This window comes from Rhopalosiphum maidis, chromosome 3 (genome assembly GCF_003676215.2).
Source record: "Rhopalosiphum maidis isolate BTI-1 chromosome 3, ASM367621v3, whole genome shotgun sequence".
In the NCBI taxonomy this organism is placed as follows: Eukaryota; Metazoa; Arthropoda; class Insecta; order Hemiptera; family Aphididae; genus Rhopalosiphum; species Rhopalosiphum maidis.
The window spans coordinates 1,268,974-1,290,828 of record NC_040879.1 but is presented as its reverse complement, the minus strand read 5'-3'; the positions used below and the strand labels follow the sequence as shown (position 1 = coordinate 1,290,828).

At 26.0% G+C, this 21,855-nt stretch overlaps 2 protein-coding genes across 7 annotated transcripts; one reads left to right on the top strand and one right to left on the bottom strand.

Moving 5' to 3' along the window:
- Positions 1-21: 21 nt before the first annotated feature.
- LOC113559812 (cytosolic 5'-nucleotidase 3-like) lies at positions 22-4,039 on the bottom strand. 3 transcript variants are annotated; one of them, XM_026965573.1, is made up of 8 exons: positions 3,845-4,039; positions 3,187-3,291; positions 2,985-3,083; positions 2,834-2,903; positions 1,420-1,642; positions 546-804; positions 363-485; positions 22-271 (listed from the first exon to the last, which is right to left on the bottom strand). In XM_026965573.1, the coding sequence occupies exons 2-8, from the start codon at positions 3,202-3,204 to the stop codon at positions 131-133; spliced, it is 933 nt and encodes a 310-aa protein (XP_026821374.1). In that variant the 5' UTR covers positions 3,205-3,291; positions 3,845-4,039; the 3' UTR covers positions 22-130. The 3 variants fall into 3 exon arrangements, with proteins under 3 accessions (XP_026821374.1, XP_026821373.1, XP_026821371.1); XM_026965572.1 differs by lacking the exon at positions 3,845-4,039 and adding an exon at positions 3,353-3,789; XM_026965570.1 differs by lacking the exon at positions 3,845-4,039 and adding an exon at positions 3,367-3,789.
- Positions 4,040-9,210: 5,171 nt separating this feature from the next.
- Positions 9,211-21,450, top strand: LOC113560182 (cytadherence high molecular weight protein 1-like). Of its 4 annotated transcripts, none has more exons than XM_026965940.1 (3): positions 9,211-9,523; positions 18,638-20,968; positions 21,095-21,450. In XM_026965940.1, the coding sequence occupies exons 2-3, from the start codon at positions 18,652-18,654 to the stop codon at positions 21,202-21,204; spliced, it is 2,427 nt and encodes an 808-aa protein (XP_026821741.1). In that variant the 5' UTR covers positions 9,211-9,523; positions 18,638-18,651; the 3' UTR covers positions 21,205-21,450. The 4 variants fall into 4 exon arrangements, with proteins under 4 accessions (XP_026821741.1, XP_026821740.1, XP_026821742.1 ...); XM_026965939.1 differs by having other exon boundaries at positions 9,212-9,523; positions 18,638-20,602; positions 20,666-21,449; XM_026965941.1 differs by having other exon boundaries at positions 9,213-9,523; positions 18,638-19,192; positions 19,349-21,448.
- Positions 21,451-21,855: the final 405 nt, after the last annotated feature.

Here is a 21,855-nt window from a genome sequence, read left to right as displayed (position 1 = left end):
TAAGATAAATGTTATAACAGATTAGTTTCAGTATTTTATATATATAAATGTAAAATGTAAATAAGATACATGTAATTTGATTTTTATCACTATGTAGTATTAGTAATAGCCACTTTGTTGTCTCTTCATATTATTTTTTATTTGAAGGTTTTGATATGTCTCCAATTACTTCATCCAACACATAATTTAGCAATCCCATTGTTTGATCTTGAACCAAAACTATGTCAAAAGCAAGTTTATATTGTTGCAAATAACCATCTTCATGTTCCAGCTGTAATTAATGTAATATATTATGTTGAAATTTATGTTGAAAAAGAATAGATTAATATATAAATTATACAATATAAAATATATGCTATTACCAAATTGGCATTTAAAAATCCTATACGTAGTACAGTATCGTATTGGATACCACCATCCATATTTGCATCTCCTAACGAATCACCTAAAAGGATAACATTGGATCTTCCATTTAAATGTGTATCCTGAAAAAAAAACAAATTTTAGTTTACTTATAAGCAGTTATTATTTGTAGTTACATTTACATTTTGATGTGTATCAATGTATGCATGTTCATTTTTATTAAATACATGTATGAGTTTTTCTCCTTTAAATCCTTCAATTGTAGATAAACCGTTATTGTCTGTAGACAATTTTAAAAAATTTGATACAACTTTTACATTATCAGTTAACAAATTTTCATGCAATAGTATGAGTTCAACAACATCACCAATGCCAGCGGATAAAACAATAATAGGTATTTTTTTGCAGAATAATTTGTTAAATGCTTCAGTACTACCATCTCTAAAAAATATATACAAATATTATTAAAAATATAAATTTGTAATAGAACATATTATAGGTTTACCTTTTATTTTAATATTGCATATGATATTTATAATTATAAATTATTATACTAGTAATTTAAAGCAAATACAATTTAAAAATCACTATTAAAAAAACAAATAGTATTTTAATGTATACATTTGGTCAAGTATCAATATGTTTAATATTGATTTTAGATTCAAAATGTATGCTATGTAACTGTAAGAATGATTGTCTGAATAAACAAGTTTGTGTAGCATCTAATGTATATAATATTATTCACGTAGGAGAAAATATTTGATTAATATTATACATAAATTAAATAAATTGTTAAATATAACAATGGTTTTGAAAAGAGTAATAATAATACCATAAAACATTCAATTAAACATACACCTATGATTGACGAATTTAGTGAAAATTAAAGATTTTATGCAGTATATTACATGAAACTTAATAGTGAAAAAATATTTCACTAATTATTAATTTTATAAAATATAATACTAAAATCACCATTAAATTTATCAAAAAACAAATTAAAAACTACTTGAGTATCATGAACTATTTTTATTCTAACAAATGATTTATAAATACCTAAGATGAAGGTCAGCTTTCTCAATAGATTTTTTAATATCTTTATACTGAAAACACAAGCCTTTCAACAAAAGTTGACTTTTTTGCCACCATTCTTCAATAAATGGTAACTTTTGTGCGACTGTCATTTGTGTGTTATCTTCAATTGGTCGATATGTTTGTAATAATATTCGGGCTTTTTCTTTGTAATCTTCTGATAAACTGTCACATGATTCAAATACACCTAAAAAATATAAAATTCTAATACATTTTTTACATAATTTTATGAATTAAATTATTTTTAAATTTTCATTAGCTTAATTTATAGCAATGGATTTATACCAATAACATGTAAAAATTATTCATTAGTGGTTAGTATTACTATAAACTACAACTTAAAAACAGGTAAATATTTGATTAAGTGTTTGATCTTTTGTGCATTTTATTTTCAAAACCTTTGAACTATTAACCGATTTATAAACTACCATGTAATTTATGATTAAAATATATGCATTTAAATAAAGATCAAATAGTAATAGTATTTAAATTTTGTTTTTTTTTCATTATGTCATTATTGTGTAACAATAAGATATTATTTATGGTTTTGTTTATATATGACATAGTTTAAATAAACAATAAAATATTACTTAAATAATATGAAATTATTATTTAAAAAAAGTTGGTAAATCTACTAACTATGTACTTCCTGGTTTCTTATATTTTTATTTCCAATATAATATACACAAATAATTTTAACATTTTTAGTGCATTTTCTCGCTTGAAAAAATATGTTTTATATAATATATTGTATAGCAATGAAGGCAAAAATTAGATAAATGCTAACATCATATTAAAATATAATTTACCTAATTATATCTTTTATAATTACAACAAACTGCAGTATAAAATACCTTAAATTATTGCATACATGATTTTACATTTTAAGCTAATCATTTTCAATATTGACAATTATGTTGCTACCTATTGGTTTTTAGAAATAATTTAGAATATTATATTTTAAAAACAGCTTATAGTTGACACCAATAACCAAAAATGTTTTGGTATAATACTTGTATTACATTATTCCAATTTTTAATCGATGTTATCTTAATTTAATTTTTTTTATACATAATTTTTAACATTTATCTAAATGTTCACTTCTTTTAAATAGAGAACAACTAGCATTTCAAAACATTTAATTTAAAATTGAGTAATGTAATTAGAATTTGTAGCAAAATATCAAAATACATATGTTATTTAACATTTATAAACCGAATAACCTCAAAAATGTACTAAAATTCTATCATATCTTGAAAATGTTAGTATAAATTATAAATATTAAGTAAAAAAAAAAAAGGAAGATAAAAAGCAATTCCAAGTACTTATAAAATTAATTATGAAGGAAATTCAAATAATATATTTGTTTTCAACTTACTAAAACTACTCATTGTTTGTTTGTTGTTGTACTCTGACGTAGATATGGTTCGATCGAAATCTGATATTATCTTGAAATACATTAAGATACACACACAGTAAATACATAGTATTAGTAGTTAGATATATAAAATACTATGAAAGAATGTTACTTGTAATTTATCAGGGCCGTCCGTCACTAGCTGTGCAATCTTTGCGTTGACATCATTTTCACATCGAATGTGAACCGTGGAGCCAAATTTTTGTTTGATCTAGAGAAAAATACAAATATTATATAAAATATAATAATTTATATGTAAGTTTCTTACCTACAACACAGTCAATAAAACTAGATTAAAAATACACATAACGTACCTCTTCAATGAACTTCATGTTTGAGCAGGAACGTGAAATAATAATGAAAGAGTTCGCACAGCACGTATTGTAATCAATTGAATGAACCTCGGGAGCGCTCGACAACTATAACAATTATAATACAATTATAATATTATTATGAGAACAGTACAAGCAATAAATGTACAATGTCCGTCCTACAAAATTAAAATTATGAACTTCGTCAGAACTCCGCTGTGTGAAACCGCGAGGGTGGTGATATTAAGTTGTAGTCAGTGACGAGAAATCGTCAACGATTGACAACAGTCGCGATCGGACGTTCGACAGAAGGATTTTCGGCCTTTGGCAACGACGTTGATATCGGGACCGTCAATGTCTGTTAGGATTTATGAGTGGCCGATAAAAATATTATTGCAATTAAGTACGCTGCAGTAAGAAGTAATCGCAAGACGCGGTAGTCACGTAGTGGAAAAAATGACCGAGCAAATAAAAAATAAAACCATAGAATTAACTATTAAGATTAACACCCGCGGTCACATCATCATCATCCGTCACAATAACGCGGCAACCGGCAGATAAGGCGACGAGATTGTGCCATTGTGGCGATGTGTACCTACGTGGCTATTATCCGGCAATAACAATATTCTAATTCTAATATTTACATAATTACATAATATACCTATGTAAAAATTATAAATTATGATCGTCGTCGTCCTCGTCGCTGTCGCCGCCACCTCCTCCGTACAAAACATACATGTACTGACGTACGGTTATGTGGCAAAAATATGTGAAATTGTCCTGGAGGACGGCATCAATAATCCCAAAAATCAACGAATCCCATTCAAACAATGTAGGTACAGGCGATACAGATTTTATACGTTTAAATACTAAATAATATTGTCCCTTTCTAGAGTTGTCACTAAGAATTTTGGCTATTCGACATTATATTTTTTGATTAATTGCATTTATATGAATATGTAACAGTCGACCGCCGCACTATCCAAATAATAATAAATCGTTATTTTATTAATTGTTGTCAATGTTGCCGTTGTGTCAAAATCAAAATTGTGAATTCCAGTCACCACTTTTTGACATGACATAAATTATTCGAAATTTGTATATTAACAATTATGTGCTTTGGACTTGACGTTAAACTAATATACCTATTTTATCGACACTCAAAATGAACATGGACATGGTTTTTTTTTATTAGTCTCACCAATAAACTCAGTAGATCAGCAATTAAGTCAATTAAGATGCATTTTTAAATTTAGATAAGATATGAATTGTGATCGGTTATAATTTATACCACAGATTAAGATATAGGTAGGTACTTGGTATATGCCGTATATATATTATGTCCTAACTCCTAATCCGTAACCTAGACAAATAATTGTCTTAAAATATACCATAATATTTACATTTTTCGGTATTAAATAACACAATTGATGTCCCGGCGTTTGCAAACGGCAATTTTTCGTGGAGGCCAATTTTGTTTAACAATACCGATAGAACACGGTTGTGTGAAAAGATCTTACTATTCATAGTTACCTTCCTACTCTATGTCGTATCTACAGGAGTACCTACAAGATTACAGCCGTGAAGAAACCAAGTATATGTCTACAGCAGTCAACTATTTATAGGTAGTCTTTATTTAAGGTCTATGGGCATGCCAATTGGCATAATATCTATATAGTTAGGTATTGGCTTTCACTTAAGTATAGGTATTAGTTTTACCTACTTTTTAAGCGAGTCTGTAAAGTCAGAAAATAAATTATTTATACTTTATAGGTACCTATACTATAAAATAAGTAAATACTTAAATTTAAATAGTTATGGTATAATCATGTACGATATAGGTACCCAAATAATCAATAGTTACTCATAATCCATGTATACGTATAAGGTCTAGTGTCGCCTTGTCGGGTTTAATGGTATAAATGTATAATTATATGGTGTATACCTATAATGTCCTACTGTAGTACTGAGTATAATATCCTTATTGGCTAACTAGTAGCTGTTGTATCGTTATCTAATTATCTTCTCTCATTGATTAAGTCAAAGTGTACGTGAATTGTGAAATAAATATTGAATATCATTCAATTCACAATTGACAATTAGTACCTACTAGTCTACTGCCTAGTTGCTATTAGATAATACTACGAACTTATTACTACAATAGACTATACACACGACTTAACATTATAAAAAAGATCGCGCGCGGTCACAAGGTTGTAGTATACATAGTTTGTATACTAAAATTATACAAGACTTAAGACTTGAAGGTAAGCAATTCTAAATATTGAATCGTGTTATGATCCATTACTTAAAATAATATTATATACTGGATTATTCATAATTCTATCAAAATGCACAGCAGGTACAGTTTTCCTCATAAAATTTTCTCGAGTATGTAAAAACACTAAAAACTATTATAATATTCATGTTCTTATATTTAATCTTATATTAGTTCATATTACGTCAACAATTTAAAAGCCACACAATTGTAATTAATCAATATACTAGGTATGTAGTATGTACATTAGGTACTTCTGTTTTAACAATTTATTCTCATTACTCGTATAATATTATTATCTATATTGGTATAGATGAATAGTCTATTAATTATTTGTTAATTATATTAAAAATTACTATATATATAATTATATATATATATATATTATGTAAATGTAATTAATATAATATATTTATGTATTAGCTTGGTTTATGTTCGTACACACAGAACGAGTCGAAGGCGAACTGCTGCAACTAACACATAAATATGATATTATTATAATATTTTATTCATACATCATACTTATTAATATATTACATTTGTTATATGTATAGGTATCTATAAATGTAGAATGTTAGTCTGGTAGGTATTTAATCATTCTACCAATTATGTGAAACCATGACTCGTGAGTCGTGGGATAGTCTATAATTTCTACTACAAACTTACAAAGAAAGAATGCGTTCGATTGTATCTAAGAAGTTATAGAACCCATTTTAACAAACCTATTAGCCGTATTTGCAAAAAACAATAGATATACGATATACCGCATAGGTAATATATATAATATTATACTATCGCGTTTACACATTATAAATGCGTGTGTGTGTACTTTATGTATACTGTATAGCTATAATTAAAAATAATTATGATTATTATGAATACTAAATATCGACGGTCAGTTGTGAAACGGCCAATAATAGTCGAAACAATCAATTGACTACAATTAACAAATGAATGTCGTACATAAAATATATTTAAAATCAATGATCATTAGTTTCTTAAGTCATTTCTAAAAGAAAAAGGTTAGGTATTCTGTGATATTTTTTTAAGTTCAAAGGAGCATAGTGTGGGTTAATTTTTTAACCATTATTTACCTCCACCGTCCATTTTCCTCCACAAAATAAAGGTTATAGTTATAATTTTCCTCCAAATATTAAAATATTTAGCCCATATTTTAGCCGATATCAGTGTTTTTATGTTTTGTACCAACTATGATAGAAAATAAGAGCAAAGCTAAGATCCAAATGGGTGATGGTAAACTATAACAAAATGAACCTTTTTCTAAAATGTATTACCTATGTCCTATAGGTACCTACTCTTATGTGAACTTTAAAAAAATTATATTTCTTGTTAATTACAAAAAGTAAAATAATTATTCAGCTCTTTTCCTTACAGGTATATTCATTTATTTGCTGACATATCCTTTAATTATAAAAAAATATAATTGTTAATAAAATTCATAAATCGATTTTTTTTTTTTTTGTTAATTTACTATTAATTAAATTACTTAAAAATGTAGTTATTTTAAAATTATTATTAGAGGAAATTGGTCAATATTTATTTTTTTTACTTTTCTAGAGGAAAATAGCTACTTACAGCAAATTGTACGATATATAGTTTTTACGTACCATAAACATAGTATTAAGGCCCGAGATACTAAATTTTCAAAACGAATGAGAAATGCGTTTATTTTACTTTATTCCAGGCATATAAAAATATTTTTATATGTGTCATTGCTTATTAATCATTAGAGTCATTAGTATCAAACTATCAATTGTTCTAGTACTAGTACCTAGGCACAATTACTATAAAGAGTATAACGTATATACAATTGCTGTATGGTACAAAAGTTTATGCATTAAAAACTACCGAAATATGCATCATATACTTATGTCCTTTAAAACATTGAAATATATTCTTGAATTAATTTATTCTTAGTTTATATTTATATTTCTTAGTAGGTACTTCAATTATTATTTCAATTTCGTTGAATTGTGTATAATACTTGATTCTAATATTGCTAAAATCGAAAGATTTAAAAATATGTCAAAAAACAAAATTTTGGATTTGAATTTGTATAAGTATAATTGAAATTTGTAGCTGATTTAGAATTTGTTGGTTCATTAAATAAAAACTTGCAGATGCAATGAACTTCCAAACGATAATAATGAGAGCAATATATACATGGATTTTTTATAAAATAAAAAAGTCAAGATATGTAAATATTTATGTTTTTTTTTTTATAAAAAAATACGAATTACTTAACATTAAGTATTTGTTCAGCGTCCATTTTTAAAAATTGAATAATGTAAAAGACAAAAGTACTGAATAGAATAACAAATGAACAAACTATAGTAGCTAATCATTATTATAATAATAAATTGTATGTTTATATGCGAACATGCGGTATACATACGAGTATACGATATACCAATAGCAGATAGGTACCTACCTAATATTATATAGCGATATCAATAATCGTATTTATTACGATGTTCTCTACTACGATTTATTACATATTTTATTAATGATTATTATTATTAATAGGTATGGAAGTATATTAGTGAATAAGTAAATATTTATAATAGGAATTCAAGATATTTTACAAAACATCTAAGTACTTATTTGTAACATATATTTAAGAAATTTAATTTGCTTCAGAAAATGCTAAAATTTATAATAATCAATAGTCTGAATAGGTATAGGTTACATTTTATTTTATTCGCAGCGTATTATGTAATGTGTTCATTTTAGTATTAAAAAATCTATGTACTAACCAACTAACCTAATAATGACTCATTAGTCATTATATTTAATTACGATAACGATAAGTACCTAGTTTCAAGTTACCTCTTACTAAGCACTTACGTTTTTATTTGTTATATTTTAAAATCTATTACAACTTACTAATTAGCCTTTAAGCATATTTATCAGTTAAATATTATAATATTATTTTAATATTTTTTGATATAGATGAAATAGTATATATGTACATAGTATAGGTTTTAGCCTTTTATAGGTACCTATGGGCTATGGGCGCTAAGGCTATATAGACATAATATTATATGGTCATAGTGTAAGACTGTAAGATGTCTACAAGACTATTAAGACTATAATCATAGGTGTGAATGCGTGATATTCTCCAATTTAAAAATGTGGTTCTTTTTTAACACTAAACGTAGGCAATTTTTAAATTAGTAGTAGGTAATGAAAAAATATTAGCTTTTTCCTGTAATAATATACAATTTGTACTCAGTATATCGTACCTATAACGGCTATAACTAAATGTCTTTAACGGTTGTATTACATAGACCGTATACCTTATTTTAAGGTCTACGCTGTATATTACAATAATTGGCTATCGTACTCCGACGGCCAATAATGATTGGAATTTTCGAGTGTGTAGGTACATAAAAAATTAAAAATGTTAGTTTCCGTACAATAATTATGGTACGCGTATCTATATTCCGTGGTATAGAATGGATAACGATAGCATAAAATAGTGTATAGGTGAATATTTGTATCGTTTCAAATTACGGTTGTGGTAACACGGCAGTGGATGTGGCGGTAGACGCGACCGATAGTAAGTTGTAGTCCGTAGCACGGACACGGAGCTGCTCGTTTGGAGGTACCTAGTTGGAGGTGGTATCGCCGGCCGCCGTCGCATCGGTGCCGGCAACGTTCAACGTGCGTTGTGTTTATATTGTTTAGTGTTTATAGCGTGCACTGGACGCGTCGTAATACTCGTTTCGCACACCGACGCCGCACGAACTATTGTCATACTAATCGTCATTCACTGCCGCCGAGTCCGAGTGTTGACTGGCGATTGCCGACATTTTTATTTTATTCATTTCGTGAAAACGTGTTACACGTTTGACGACACTCGATACACTATTTTTTTCCGGGGCGAACGCCGCCATAATATACAATTTGTTTTTTACACACCATTCTCACGTGAGTTCCTATCGTGTGTGCACACTCCTTGTTAGTAATAATTATTTATCTATCGCAAAGGTCCTCGTGTTCGAGTAGCCACTCGTGGAATTTTGTCTACTAATTCAGGTAAAATTATGCTGCTGACGTTTAAACAACCGTCTTTCTTCTCTATGCCCAATACAATCAGACTACACTTAGTCACACTTCTCTTTACTTTGCTTTATAGCGCACGCGTTTTACGGGTATTTCTGCTCGTCAATGTTTTTTTCTCTCATTTCGGATATATTCAGATACCTGCCCGCTACTTGCCCGTGTATTAAAAAAACATTTTTGTCTTAGTTTGTGGGTATCTGATTTCCCGTTATCGCGACTGACGTAACGCGGATTGATCCCATTTTTCATGACTCCATTTTTATTATCTTTTAATTACTGAATTAAAGCCAACTTAATAGACATTTGCACACTCCACTTAACTAATAATTATTATTTATTGCCAAGATCCTTTATATTTTAGTTGTCACCAGTGCCGGATTTGCAAGATATCGGCCTGCCGAGTTTTAGAATTTACAATGTTTGTTTACAGCTACAGCTACTATACAATTTGAATAATTTGAATAAATTATATCTTCTACTAATGTTTGGATTAATTTATCATTATAATAAAAAAAAAAAAAATGTGACCAAACACTGAAAATCGGTTCATATTTTGAGCGCCCTACCGAGTTTTACTTGATAATTCATCGAGCCAATCCGGCCCTGGTTGACACTCGTGGAATTTTGAATACATCCAAGTACCTATCAGCTACCTGCCTGTGTATTGAATAGAATTTTTGTTGTTTAATTTGTAGGTACTTGCTTTCCATTTATAGTAATTAATGTAACGAGTATTGATACTATTTCGGATTTTCACAACTATTCTTATCATCTTTAAATTGACTGAATTATAACCAACTTTGTGGACATTTATAAAACATTTGTTGTCTAAATTAGCGTACGTTTGTTTGGTGCGTCTTCATAGCAATTTACTATTCGTAAGCATCTTTTTTGAAGTTTGGCAAATAATATATATTTGTACATGAGTATCTGCTTAAACAAATTATAACAATTTTATTTTTCAATGTCATTTATGAACATATACAATTGGATAATATTTTTGCTATACCTAGTATCAAAACCTCAACTTAAGATATGTGTATAAAAGGTGTATGTTAATATTATAAGAATATCAAATATTCCTTAAATGTTATCTTGGTATTCTATCATAATCATTGTCAATCAATGCTACTGGTCATTGTGATTACCATTGCCTAAATTGCTAAATGCTAAATGTACAATTATGGCGAGTGCCATATATGGATAGAGATGCGTGGATACGTCCAATTTTTGCCAGTTTATAATTACAATGATAGTATTTAATTATATTTTCATTTAATAATGAGGAAGTTACTATATAATAAGAATTATTAATTTGTTTACTTTATAAATTAAAACTTATAAAATTTGAACCTTATAAATTAATTTGTTGCTTTTGCATTCTTATGTCTTAAATTATTCAAGTATATACAAACCTATTTTACACTTTTTGTGGTTTTCTAATGTTTAATATTTCATCAATTTAATCTTTTGTGCATACTGTCATTTAATTATACTGTTTTCATACAATAATTTATTCAGCAAGAAATCATGCTGCAGCCTGACAAAAATAGGTTCTACTTCTCCATTAACACCTGTCCTAACTGGTGTTCATGGTAAAATGTCGCCTGGGTTTTATTTGAATCAGTTCTATCGAATAGATAATGATTTATTAACCTTACTTTAGAATATTCTTTGTAAAATGGGCATCGAAATTAAAATTTTTTATAAGTGCAGGAGTTGTAACAAAGCTTTCTTTGACAGCGTTGAACACTTACAAAACCATTAACTTATATTTATTGTTAAGTAAATTTTTATTTATTTTAAGAATCCAAAACTGAATTTTATGCTCTGTTAGTATTCTGTAATAATGGTTTTATTTTATAATAAAAATGAATCAAATTATGACCCCCTTCCTAGAGTCATTACAACAATAAATGTCGCTCAATATAAAAGCAATTAATATATTTTATAGATCATAATGTTTCCTATAAATAAATTTTCTAATCTAAGTTTGAGAGGAGGATTAAAATAACTTATTTAATTTAGACTTACATTATTATTTTTCATTGTATATTTATATTTCTTTAAGAGGACGTTATACCCGCATGTGCTGTCTCTGTCTTACTAAAGTATATCATGGAAAATTTGCGTTCAGCAAAACATATTTTGTGATGTTACCTTTAACATTAGAGTAAGTTTACTTAATATCAAATTTAAAGGTAATAATATTATCTAAAAAATGTCATATACTTTTATTGGTACTATCATTTTAAAGGGAGGAATGAACATTTTAAAGTTGTAGTATTTTACATAGCTATAACACTTTAAAATGATAATATCAATAAAAACAGATGCCATTGCCTAGATAATATTTTTACCTTTAAATTTGATAATAGATAAATTTACTCTAATATTAAAGCTAACAACTCTAGATGTGTTCTGCTGAACGCAAATTTTTTATGATGTACGTTAGTAAGGCAAAGACAACACATACGAGTATAACGTCCTCTTAACAAAAACATGATTAAAAGTATTATTATACCTATTATTAACTCCAAGACAATATAACAATTTAAAATTATTTTTGTAATTAAAAATACCAATAAAACTATTTAAAAGAGTAAATGTTTTTGTATATTTGCCATTAATAACTGAAAATAGAATGATAACAAAGGTTTTTTTTAAATACTGACCATTGGTTAAGTACCTATGTTATCATAGGGATAAAAGTTCTATTTCCATTATTTTGTTATCTATTTTTATTTTGTGTCATACTCATACATAATTATTGGTAGAAGTTATAAATAATAATTTTGTAATAATTGAGAGTGCATATTATATTTTTCACGTTATTGATTTAGTTATCTTTTCTTTCAACTAGTTATTATCTTGGGGATAATATTTTTTGACTTTTTCTTACTCTTCACATGATTTTTGTGGACACAAGCAACTTTTTTCTTAACGAAGGATCCATTTTTAGGTCATTGTAATATATTATGTATTTATATCAAAAATTTAGTTCTGGGTAATTCTTTTGTTATTAATGATACTATTTATCTGCAGAACATTGGTCTAGATAATGTGATAATATTTTTGTTATTTTTTTTGTATGTCTACATATGTGTTAGCATTAAAGCTGTGAAGTACATAGAATGTTGTTAGTTGATATTTATGAGAAATTATTATAATTAAATACAATGAAAAAATAAAATAATTATTTAAATTGGTTATTTTTATGTAATGCCTTATGTCTGATATATTATTTCTACAATTTAAATTTATATTTTGGTGCTTTAAAATATGATTTAGTTTTTATTTGACAAGTTTCTATTTTAGCTGGTTTTATTACCATTATTATATCTAGTAGAGAATATGAGTATAGGTTATATTAATGATTCTAATTTTTTTGTTGTTTTATTAAAAATATCTGTTTATGTTTCATTATCATCTAAGTATATAACGATTCATTTTTTAATAGAACTATTGAATTTATTGTTGGTGATTTACTTTTTATTAATACTTTATCTTTTATATTTATTTTTAGTTCTTTAAATGTATTAATTTTGTTGGCATCTATGATTAATTATATTAACTATAGACTTTATTTTATATTGAATTATTACTAGTTATTGATCCAAGGCTTTAGTTTATTTAGTTATTTGATTAATTTAAATATTTGTTATCTAAGCTTTGAACGTTTATATCTATGTACTTTTTATTATTTTTTTAAACTTTTTGAACGAATGAAGAATTTTTCACATTTAAAAACGCATACATTTTCTATAAATGCTTCACAAATAGTAATTTATTTTGAAAACTACAGGTAACTTATATAAAAATTATTAATACAAACATTCGATAAAAATTTCTAGTAGGTATCTGCAGTTATCTGTTTTTAAATTACAACAAAATAGCAAAATTTATTTGAAACATTTTTATTTTACGGTAAATTATATTGTAAAAGTGTTGATTTCAAATTCATAAAAAAATAAATTGATTTATTTTTAAATATAAATTAAAAAACTTAAAAAAAGTATCTTTTCTTAAAAAGAAATTTTCGATTTTTATGGATCAATATTATAATTAATTTATACATTATTAACTACTTAATAATTTGCTAATTTTTTTATTTTGATGAGATTCATTAAATTTTTAGTTAAAAATCTTATAAATATTTTTGGTAGATTTAAAAAGATAAAATAAACAGATGGTGAAAATTTTATGTTTCAAGTTAATTGTTTTTGAGTTAAGACAAAATAAAGAATTAAATTCTACCAACTAGATCCAATTTGCTACCAGAAACTATCTGTAAAAATGATAATCAGTGCAATAATACTGTCTCCAAAGATTATAAAAGATACATACATAAAAAAAAATACACTGAAATCAATACATTTATCTCTGTTAAGAATATTTTACTGATGTTTGTAAAAAAAAATTAAGTATTCCTAAAAAAAAAGTTATTCATGTTCTTAATATGTAATAACTAATAACCAATATGGATTTAGGCTAGGCATAAAATCTCACTTATTTTCTAATTTATTAGTTCAAATACTTATATATCTATAAATACGTTTGATAAAGTAGATAATTTACTTTAAAAATAAATAAATTTAATTTGTTATTTATGGAAATTGTTTAAACTGGATAAAATCTTATTTATATTGTTTACTAGTGATTAAAGTAGTCATTTTTGAAACATTCCAATAATTTTATAGTTAGTTCTGGTGTAGACCAAGGCTCTTTTAGTTATATTTTTTATTATTTACCTTCTATTTATTTAGCTGAGTTTACATTTTTTTATTTGCCAATAATTTCAAAATATTTTTAATTGTTAAATCTTTAAGTGACACTTTAAATTAGGTAACAATCAAATTTGGTTATGTAGTTTTCTTTAATAATTAGAGTAAATTAATGTATTATACAATTTAAATATTGTATAGAAATTTTTCTCTTAATATCAATCTCTAATAAAATATATTGATAATTTCACTTGATTTAATTTTACCTACTTATGTATCATTGAATAATGTATTGCTATGTTTAATGTTAATTTATTATATAATTGGTAATATATTTTTTTATTTTATAAATTAATTGTTTCTCACAAAGTACCTCAGTGGCGCTTTTGATATATGAGCAGGTGAAAAGAAATGGAAAAATCTTGAAAATAAATATAAAAATTAAAATTATCTGTTACATATTGATTGAAATTTAAAGGTATTAAAAATACCTCAATCTTTGATTTTAATATCTACTTAATATTTATACCAAATGTTTATATTTGTTTATATATGTACAATTTTAAAAATTATTATATTTGAGTTATTAGTTTTTTTTTTTTAATAACTGTCATTAAAAATTTTAATAAGTTGAGCAATTTAATTTAATCTAATACTCCTCATAAGTTGTTATTAAAGCTGATTAAAAATTTAAAGATACACATGAAAGTTATCTCAATAACTATTTTGTTGTTAAAATTTTATAAAATGTTCAATTTTCTTAACTAAAGACTTGAATACTTTTCATTAAAATTTTCCCCATAAATAGTTTATTTTGAAACCAAAATATCTAAAAAATATATCAGCACATATATTTTGTTGTAATTAAAATATATTTTTTGTGCAGACTTGGTACTTTTAGGATAAATATTGTATTTCATTAATACAATGGCACTTTCAAACCACTGATTGATTTTTATTGCCTTTTGATATCATAAACATATTTACACTGCTCTACAGAAAAGTGATATTGATTCTAAAGTTAATAATAATTTATAATTGATATAATATTTACTTTGTCTTAAACTTTGTTAAATAAAAACTACATATATTTTATTTACAATTATTTAGGTTGGTTTTGACCAATTAAAAAATACAGGTCTAAAATTATATGAATTGATGATTACTATTACAGAGTATGTATGCTAAGATTAAAAAAAAATCCTCCCAAGAAATAATGTTTATACTTTCAACTTTTTCTTAGGTAGTAAATTTTGTAAAATCCTTTCTTAGTGGATCTTTTTATTACTAAACAAAAATGTTTATTCAATTTCATACTTAAATAGTTCCGGCTAGGTAATGATGAATCAGTCATTAGGCATTAGTGTAAATAAGAGGGGGGCTTGAGTGGTCTTAGTCCGCCTAAAATGAGATATGAATTAAAAAATAAGGAAGATATTGAAATTGTATTTCTTTATTGAAAATTTTGGTATTCATAATTTTAATATATTTTCTTGTTTATTAAGGTTGAGGGTATAGTCCCATAACCCCTTCCCTCTGTTAAACATTTTAACTATGGGCTTGAGCCCACTCAATTTAATGGCTCTAGTTACGTTTATGCTGCCATGACATGTTATTTTTAATAATAATAATAAATACATTAAGAATTTAATTTTTTGACTCAACCTCTTGGTAAACTGTTTTTAGGTTGGATGAGACTTAATAATATGACAATAAAGTAAATTTTAAATCATTAATAATAACTCATTAAAAAGAAACAATATGTTCATACATTTTATATTAAATTAAGCTATTGTTGGAAAAGAATTCAATATTAAAATTTTTTTACTTAATAAATTAGTACCATTACCTTAAAGAGGACGCTACACCCACATGTGTTGTCTCTGTCTTACCAATGTACATCATAGCAAATTAATAATTAATATTAAAGCTAACATAACAAAATGTGTTCTGCTGAATGCAAATTTTCCATAACATACTTTAGTAAGAAGTATCTGAAAGTATAAAATATTTAGGTATTACATTCGATCAATACTTTAAATGGGATATACACATAAATAACACACAATAATAAAACTACGGATATTGTACTATCTGTTTATTGATTCAAGAAAATTCCTAAATAATTATGCTTTACGTTTGTTATACTTTACCATGACATAATCTATTCTACAATATGGAGTAACCGCTTGGGGTGGCTTAGGTATTATAGAAAGCAATAAAATATTCAGAGCTCAAAAAAATATAAATAAGAAGAAAACAGGGAAAAACTAAGGATCTGTTAAATGAATTCAAAGTATTACAGAAATGCCATATATTATACCTACAAATATAATTTAATTTAATTTAAACATAAATACTATAACACGTTTAAAAAGCAATTTAGAAATCCCTATTGGTCGTCGTTAATTGAAATCTAGTCATTGTTTTTCATAAGTGGGTTTGTGATTACTGAATGATATTCCGATGCAAATTATTATTAGTAAGTCTTATAAAATATACAAACACTCCATTAAATTATGGTTGATAAAAAATACTAGTAACTTTCAGCTTACATAATGTACCAGTATATAATACTATAATATAGACTATTTATTTTTTCTTAGTCTATTTTTTTAGTTTTTACATAGTTATACATTTATTGTTATTTATGTTTTTATTATTATTTCACTAATTAATAATTACTACTAGTTATGTATTTAAATGTTTTTGAATTGTAGTCAAATGTATCTCAGTTTTTTACGGAAATATTACAAATATTATAAAATTTATAAATGTATACTTTTTTAATAGTACTCCATCATTGCTGATAAGAGGTTATCCTCAATGGTGAGATAGGCCATTTAACTATGTTATATATATATATACACTGAAAATTGTAATTTCTTGGCCAATTAAATATTATTATTAAGACAGGGACAGCACATGTGGGTGTAGCGTCCTCTTAAGGGAAACATCATATCAAATAATTTGTTACATATAGGGGGATTAACATTGCTTTTATCCTTTAATCTAGTATCATATTTGTGCTATTACAGTCATTTATTTGGTTAAAATTATTATTATGAAAAAATAACTTATAATTTTTAATACTATTGTTATTTTTGTTATAGATATTAAATTAAAAAAATTAGATTTGTTAAATTTAAAGCCATGGAATTATTACCAAATCACGACTATTAATTTAATTGATTTTTTTAAATAATTCAAAAAACAACTTTGATTTGATTTTTCTTTTAAAAATAGTATAGTGTCCTCCACTCAACTTATTATTTTTTATTTTATATTTAAACTTAGTAATTTATTAATATAAATTATAAATTATTAGTAGCAATGGCTTTCAAACTTTTTCAAAGGTACAGAGTGCTTGCGAATTGCAGATTCATTATATTTATTATTTATTTTTATTATTTAAATGCTTTTATTATATTTATTATAATTTATTATACTATTTATTATATACTTAATATAAACTGATAGATCAATCTTCACTAAGAATCATTTGTTATATACAATGACTTATTATTAAAATCAAATTTAATACTTACTTTACTGTGACTTCTTAATGACAATATATATTCAACATCTACTGTATTTGTACTGTAGAGCGATAACCTACTTTCTCCCATTTTTACCTCAATAATATCAATAAATCATATTTCCTGTTATTTTTGTAATATAATGTTGAGATAAAAATGTATCTGAAGTTAGAAAAAGAGAATTAAAACATCTTTTACTATTAGTGTGTGTTATTAGTCATAAACTCATAACTCCTTATGTATTACGTTCCTAGCTTAAATCGACAACTATTTACAATGAAAAATCTACCTCCTATAGGTATGTAAAAGAAATGAAATAAAGCAGTACTAGTTTAATCTATCAATGTATTCTTTTGTTTGATTTGATGTATCCATCATAAAAAATAAACTTCCATAATTATATGTTGACATGCATATTGAGAGTATTAAAATAGTTATTTTTGCGAAGTGCAAAATTTTTGACAGTGAGTTTTAAACTCGTAATTTTATAGTTCAAAAAATAGTAAAGAATTTTTCTTCCATTATTGTTTATCAAACGCAGGATTTAAAAATGAAAAACCAAAATATTTTTGTATATAGTTAAATTTGGCAAAATGTATATGCCACTTTTTGCATGTCTGTTATAGGTTTGTTATTTCTACTATAATGTGTTTTTATATTATATTAAAAATATAAGAAAAAGATTAGATTTTTTTATACTATGTAAAATATATTTGTTATAATAATAGTATTTTCTTTCTCCTTTAAGTATTAAATTCCAATAATCAAAACATTTAAAATATATATATATATTATTATTAATACATTTTTGTTTGATTTTTTAGGATACATTTACATCATGTCATTAATGTGTCCTTCTGTAGAAGAGCCAGGGGTTAATCAAGAAACCCCCACGTCTGTAGGAGAGCTGAAAATTTTAAAAGAAACTCCATCTTCAAATGGAGAACAAGAGGTTTCAAAAGAAACCCTCCCTTCTGCTGAAGACCAAGAGGATCTAAAAGAAACTCCATCTTTAGATGGAGAACAAGAGGTTTTAAAAGAAACTCTCCCTTCTGCTGAAGACCAAGAGGATCTAAAAGAAACTCCATCTTTAGATGGTGAACAAGAGGTTTTAAAAGAAACCCCCCCTTCTATTGAAGAACATGAGGATCTAAAAGAAACTCCACCTTCAAATGGAGAGCATGTGGTTTTAAAAGAAACCCCCCCTTCTGTCGAAGAACAAGAGGATCTAAAAGAAACTCCATCTTTAGATGGAGAACAAGAGGTTTTAAAAGAAACCCCCCCTTCTATTGAAGAACATGAGGATCTAAAAGAAACTCCATCTTTGAATGGAGAACATGAGGTTTCAAAAGAAACCCTCCCTTCTGCTGAAGAACAAGATGATCTAAAAGAAACTCTACCTTCAAATGGAGAGCATGTGGTTTTAAAAGAAACCCCCCCTTCTATTGAAGAACATGAGGATCTAAAAGAAACTCCATCTTTGAATGGAGAACATGAGGTTTCAAAAGAAACCCTCCCTTCTGCTGAAGAACAAGATGATCTAAAAGAAACTCCATCTTTAGATGGAAAACAAGAGGTTTTAAAAGAAAATCTCCCTTCTGTTGAAGACCAAAAGGATATAAAAGAAACCACCACTCCTGTTGAAGAACAGTTTCTAAAAGGAACCCTCCTTTCTGATGCAGATCTAGAGAATAAAAAAAAAACCCCTCCTTATGAAGGAGAAATTCAGGTTCTTTTAAAAGAATCTGAAATAAAAAAAGAACCACATGAAATTCCAGATATTGAATATACCATTTTAGAAGATTACCCTATATCTATTTCAAGCGATGATGAAGATTTAGATTCCCAACCAGTACCTTTATCAATACCGATACCACCATACTATTCAATGTCAAATTTAGAATACCCTAATAATGTAAGTGAATCAGATGGCGATGTACCAAAGAAATGTTTGTCTATACCGCCATCTAATAATCCCATGGAATGTATCATTATAGATAGTGATAGTGATAGTGATGAAGAAAAAAAATTAAAACCTAGTCTCAAACGAAAAAGAAGTTTGAATATACCATTCATTGAGATAGAAAATACTAGAAAAACTATGAAGCCAGGGCCAAAGTCAAAAACAAGAAACATTACTACAATTCATGAAATGTTAACTAAAGCAAAAGAGTTAGGGTTAGGTCCAATAATGGATTCATCTGATGATGATGATTCATACTACAGTGATGAAAGCGAAGATACTGAAGGTACTGAACCTGGCGATGTCATAAATCTTACCTCTTCAAGTGATGATGAAACTAATTATAAAGAACCTAAGGTTACAGAACTTGTAGCTGATAGTAAAGCTACTTGTTCATCTGATAATTTAAAAGAAAATTCGATCAATGGTGAAAATAAAATTATAAATAACAAATTAGGTGAATTATTAGATGATATGACAAATGAAACTGAAATATTAGAAAACGCAATTGATCCAACTGAAATAATAAAAGATGAAAATATGGACAACGAAGAATTCACAAATATAGAAATTGATCCAACTAAAATAATAGAGGGTGAAAACATGGACAACAAAGCATTAACAAATACAGAAATTGATCCAACTGAAATAATAAAAGATGAAAATATGGACAACGAAGAATTCACAAATATAGAAATTGATCCAACTGAAATAATAGAGGGTGAAAACATGGACAACAAAGCATTAACAAATACAGAAATTGATCCAACTGAAATAATAAAAGATGAAAATATGGACAGCGAAGAATTCACAAATACAGAAATTGATCCAACTAAAATAATAAAAGATGAAAATATGGACACTGAAGAATTCACAAATATAGAAATAGATCCAACTCAAATAATAGAAGGTGAAAATATGGGCAACAAAGCATTAACAAATACAGAAATTGATCCAACTAAAATAATAAAAGATGAAAATATGGACACTGAAGAATTCACAAATATAGAAATTGATCCAACTCAAATAATAGAAGGTGAAAATATGGGCAACAAAGCATTAACAAATACAGAAATTGATCCAACTCAAATAATAAAAGATGAAAATATGGACACTGAAGAATTCACAAATATAGAAATTGATCCAACTCAAATAATAGAAGGTGAAAATATGGGCAACAAAGCATTAACAAATACAGAAATTGATCCAACTAAAATAATAAACGATGAAAATATGGACACTGAAGAATTCACAAATATAGAAATTGATCCAACTCAAATAATAGAAGGTGAAAATATGGGCAACAAAGCATTAACAAATACAGAAATTGATCCAACTCAAATAATAAAAGATGAAAGTTACAATAATGAAATAGATGAAAAGAATAGCTTAAACGATACAAATGAGCTATTAAAAGTTGGGGAATAACAATAATTTTTCAAATTTTCCAAAAGTATAAGATAGCGAAGATGTTTAAGGATAATTCTATTAGTAAAAATATCTTAAATCATTCCAAAGCAAGAATTAAAGGAATTGAAAAAATGATTTCCATTTTTGAGTATCCATAAATGTTTAGAGGATCATCACAGTTGAATTTGTAAAAATTTTGTACATATGCCTTAAATGTAAAACCAATGAAAATATGAATAATATACATAAAAGTTGTAAGTATTTGTTTAAGTTATGATGTTATGAATAAAATGTAATTTTATTTATTAAACTTATGTTATTTAACCAATATTATTTTTAATTAATTCGTGCATGGATACTTAACAAGTATTATCAGATTTTGGAATAATAAAAGTTAATAACACCAAGTATTTATTATTTGATTTAAATTATAAAATATACTGTAAATAATATAAAACTTTAAAATAGTTATCTATGAAATTATAAAATGTCTGGTTCCTATATGACAAAATTATTAAATATAGTAATTGTCAAACGTTTATTTTAAGTGTAAGGCATGAACTCAGTATAAGCAATACATGCAATTTTATTCAATAAATATATTATAAAGATTTCTTTTTAGAAAAACATATATTAGGGTTTTATGATTTAACAAATTGAAAATATTTG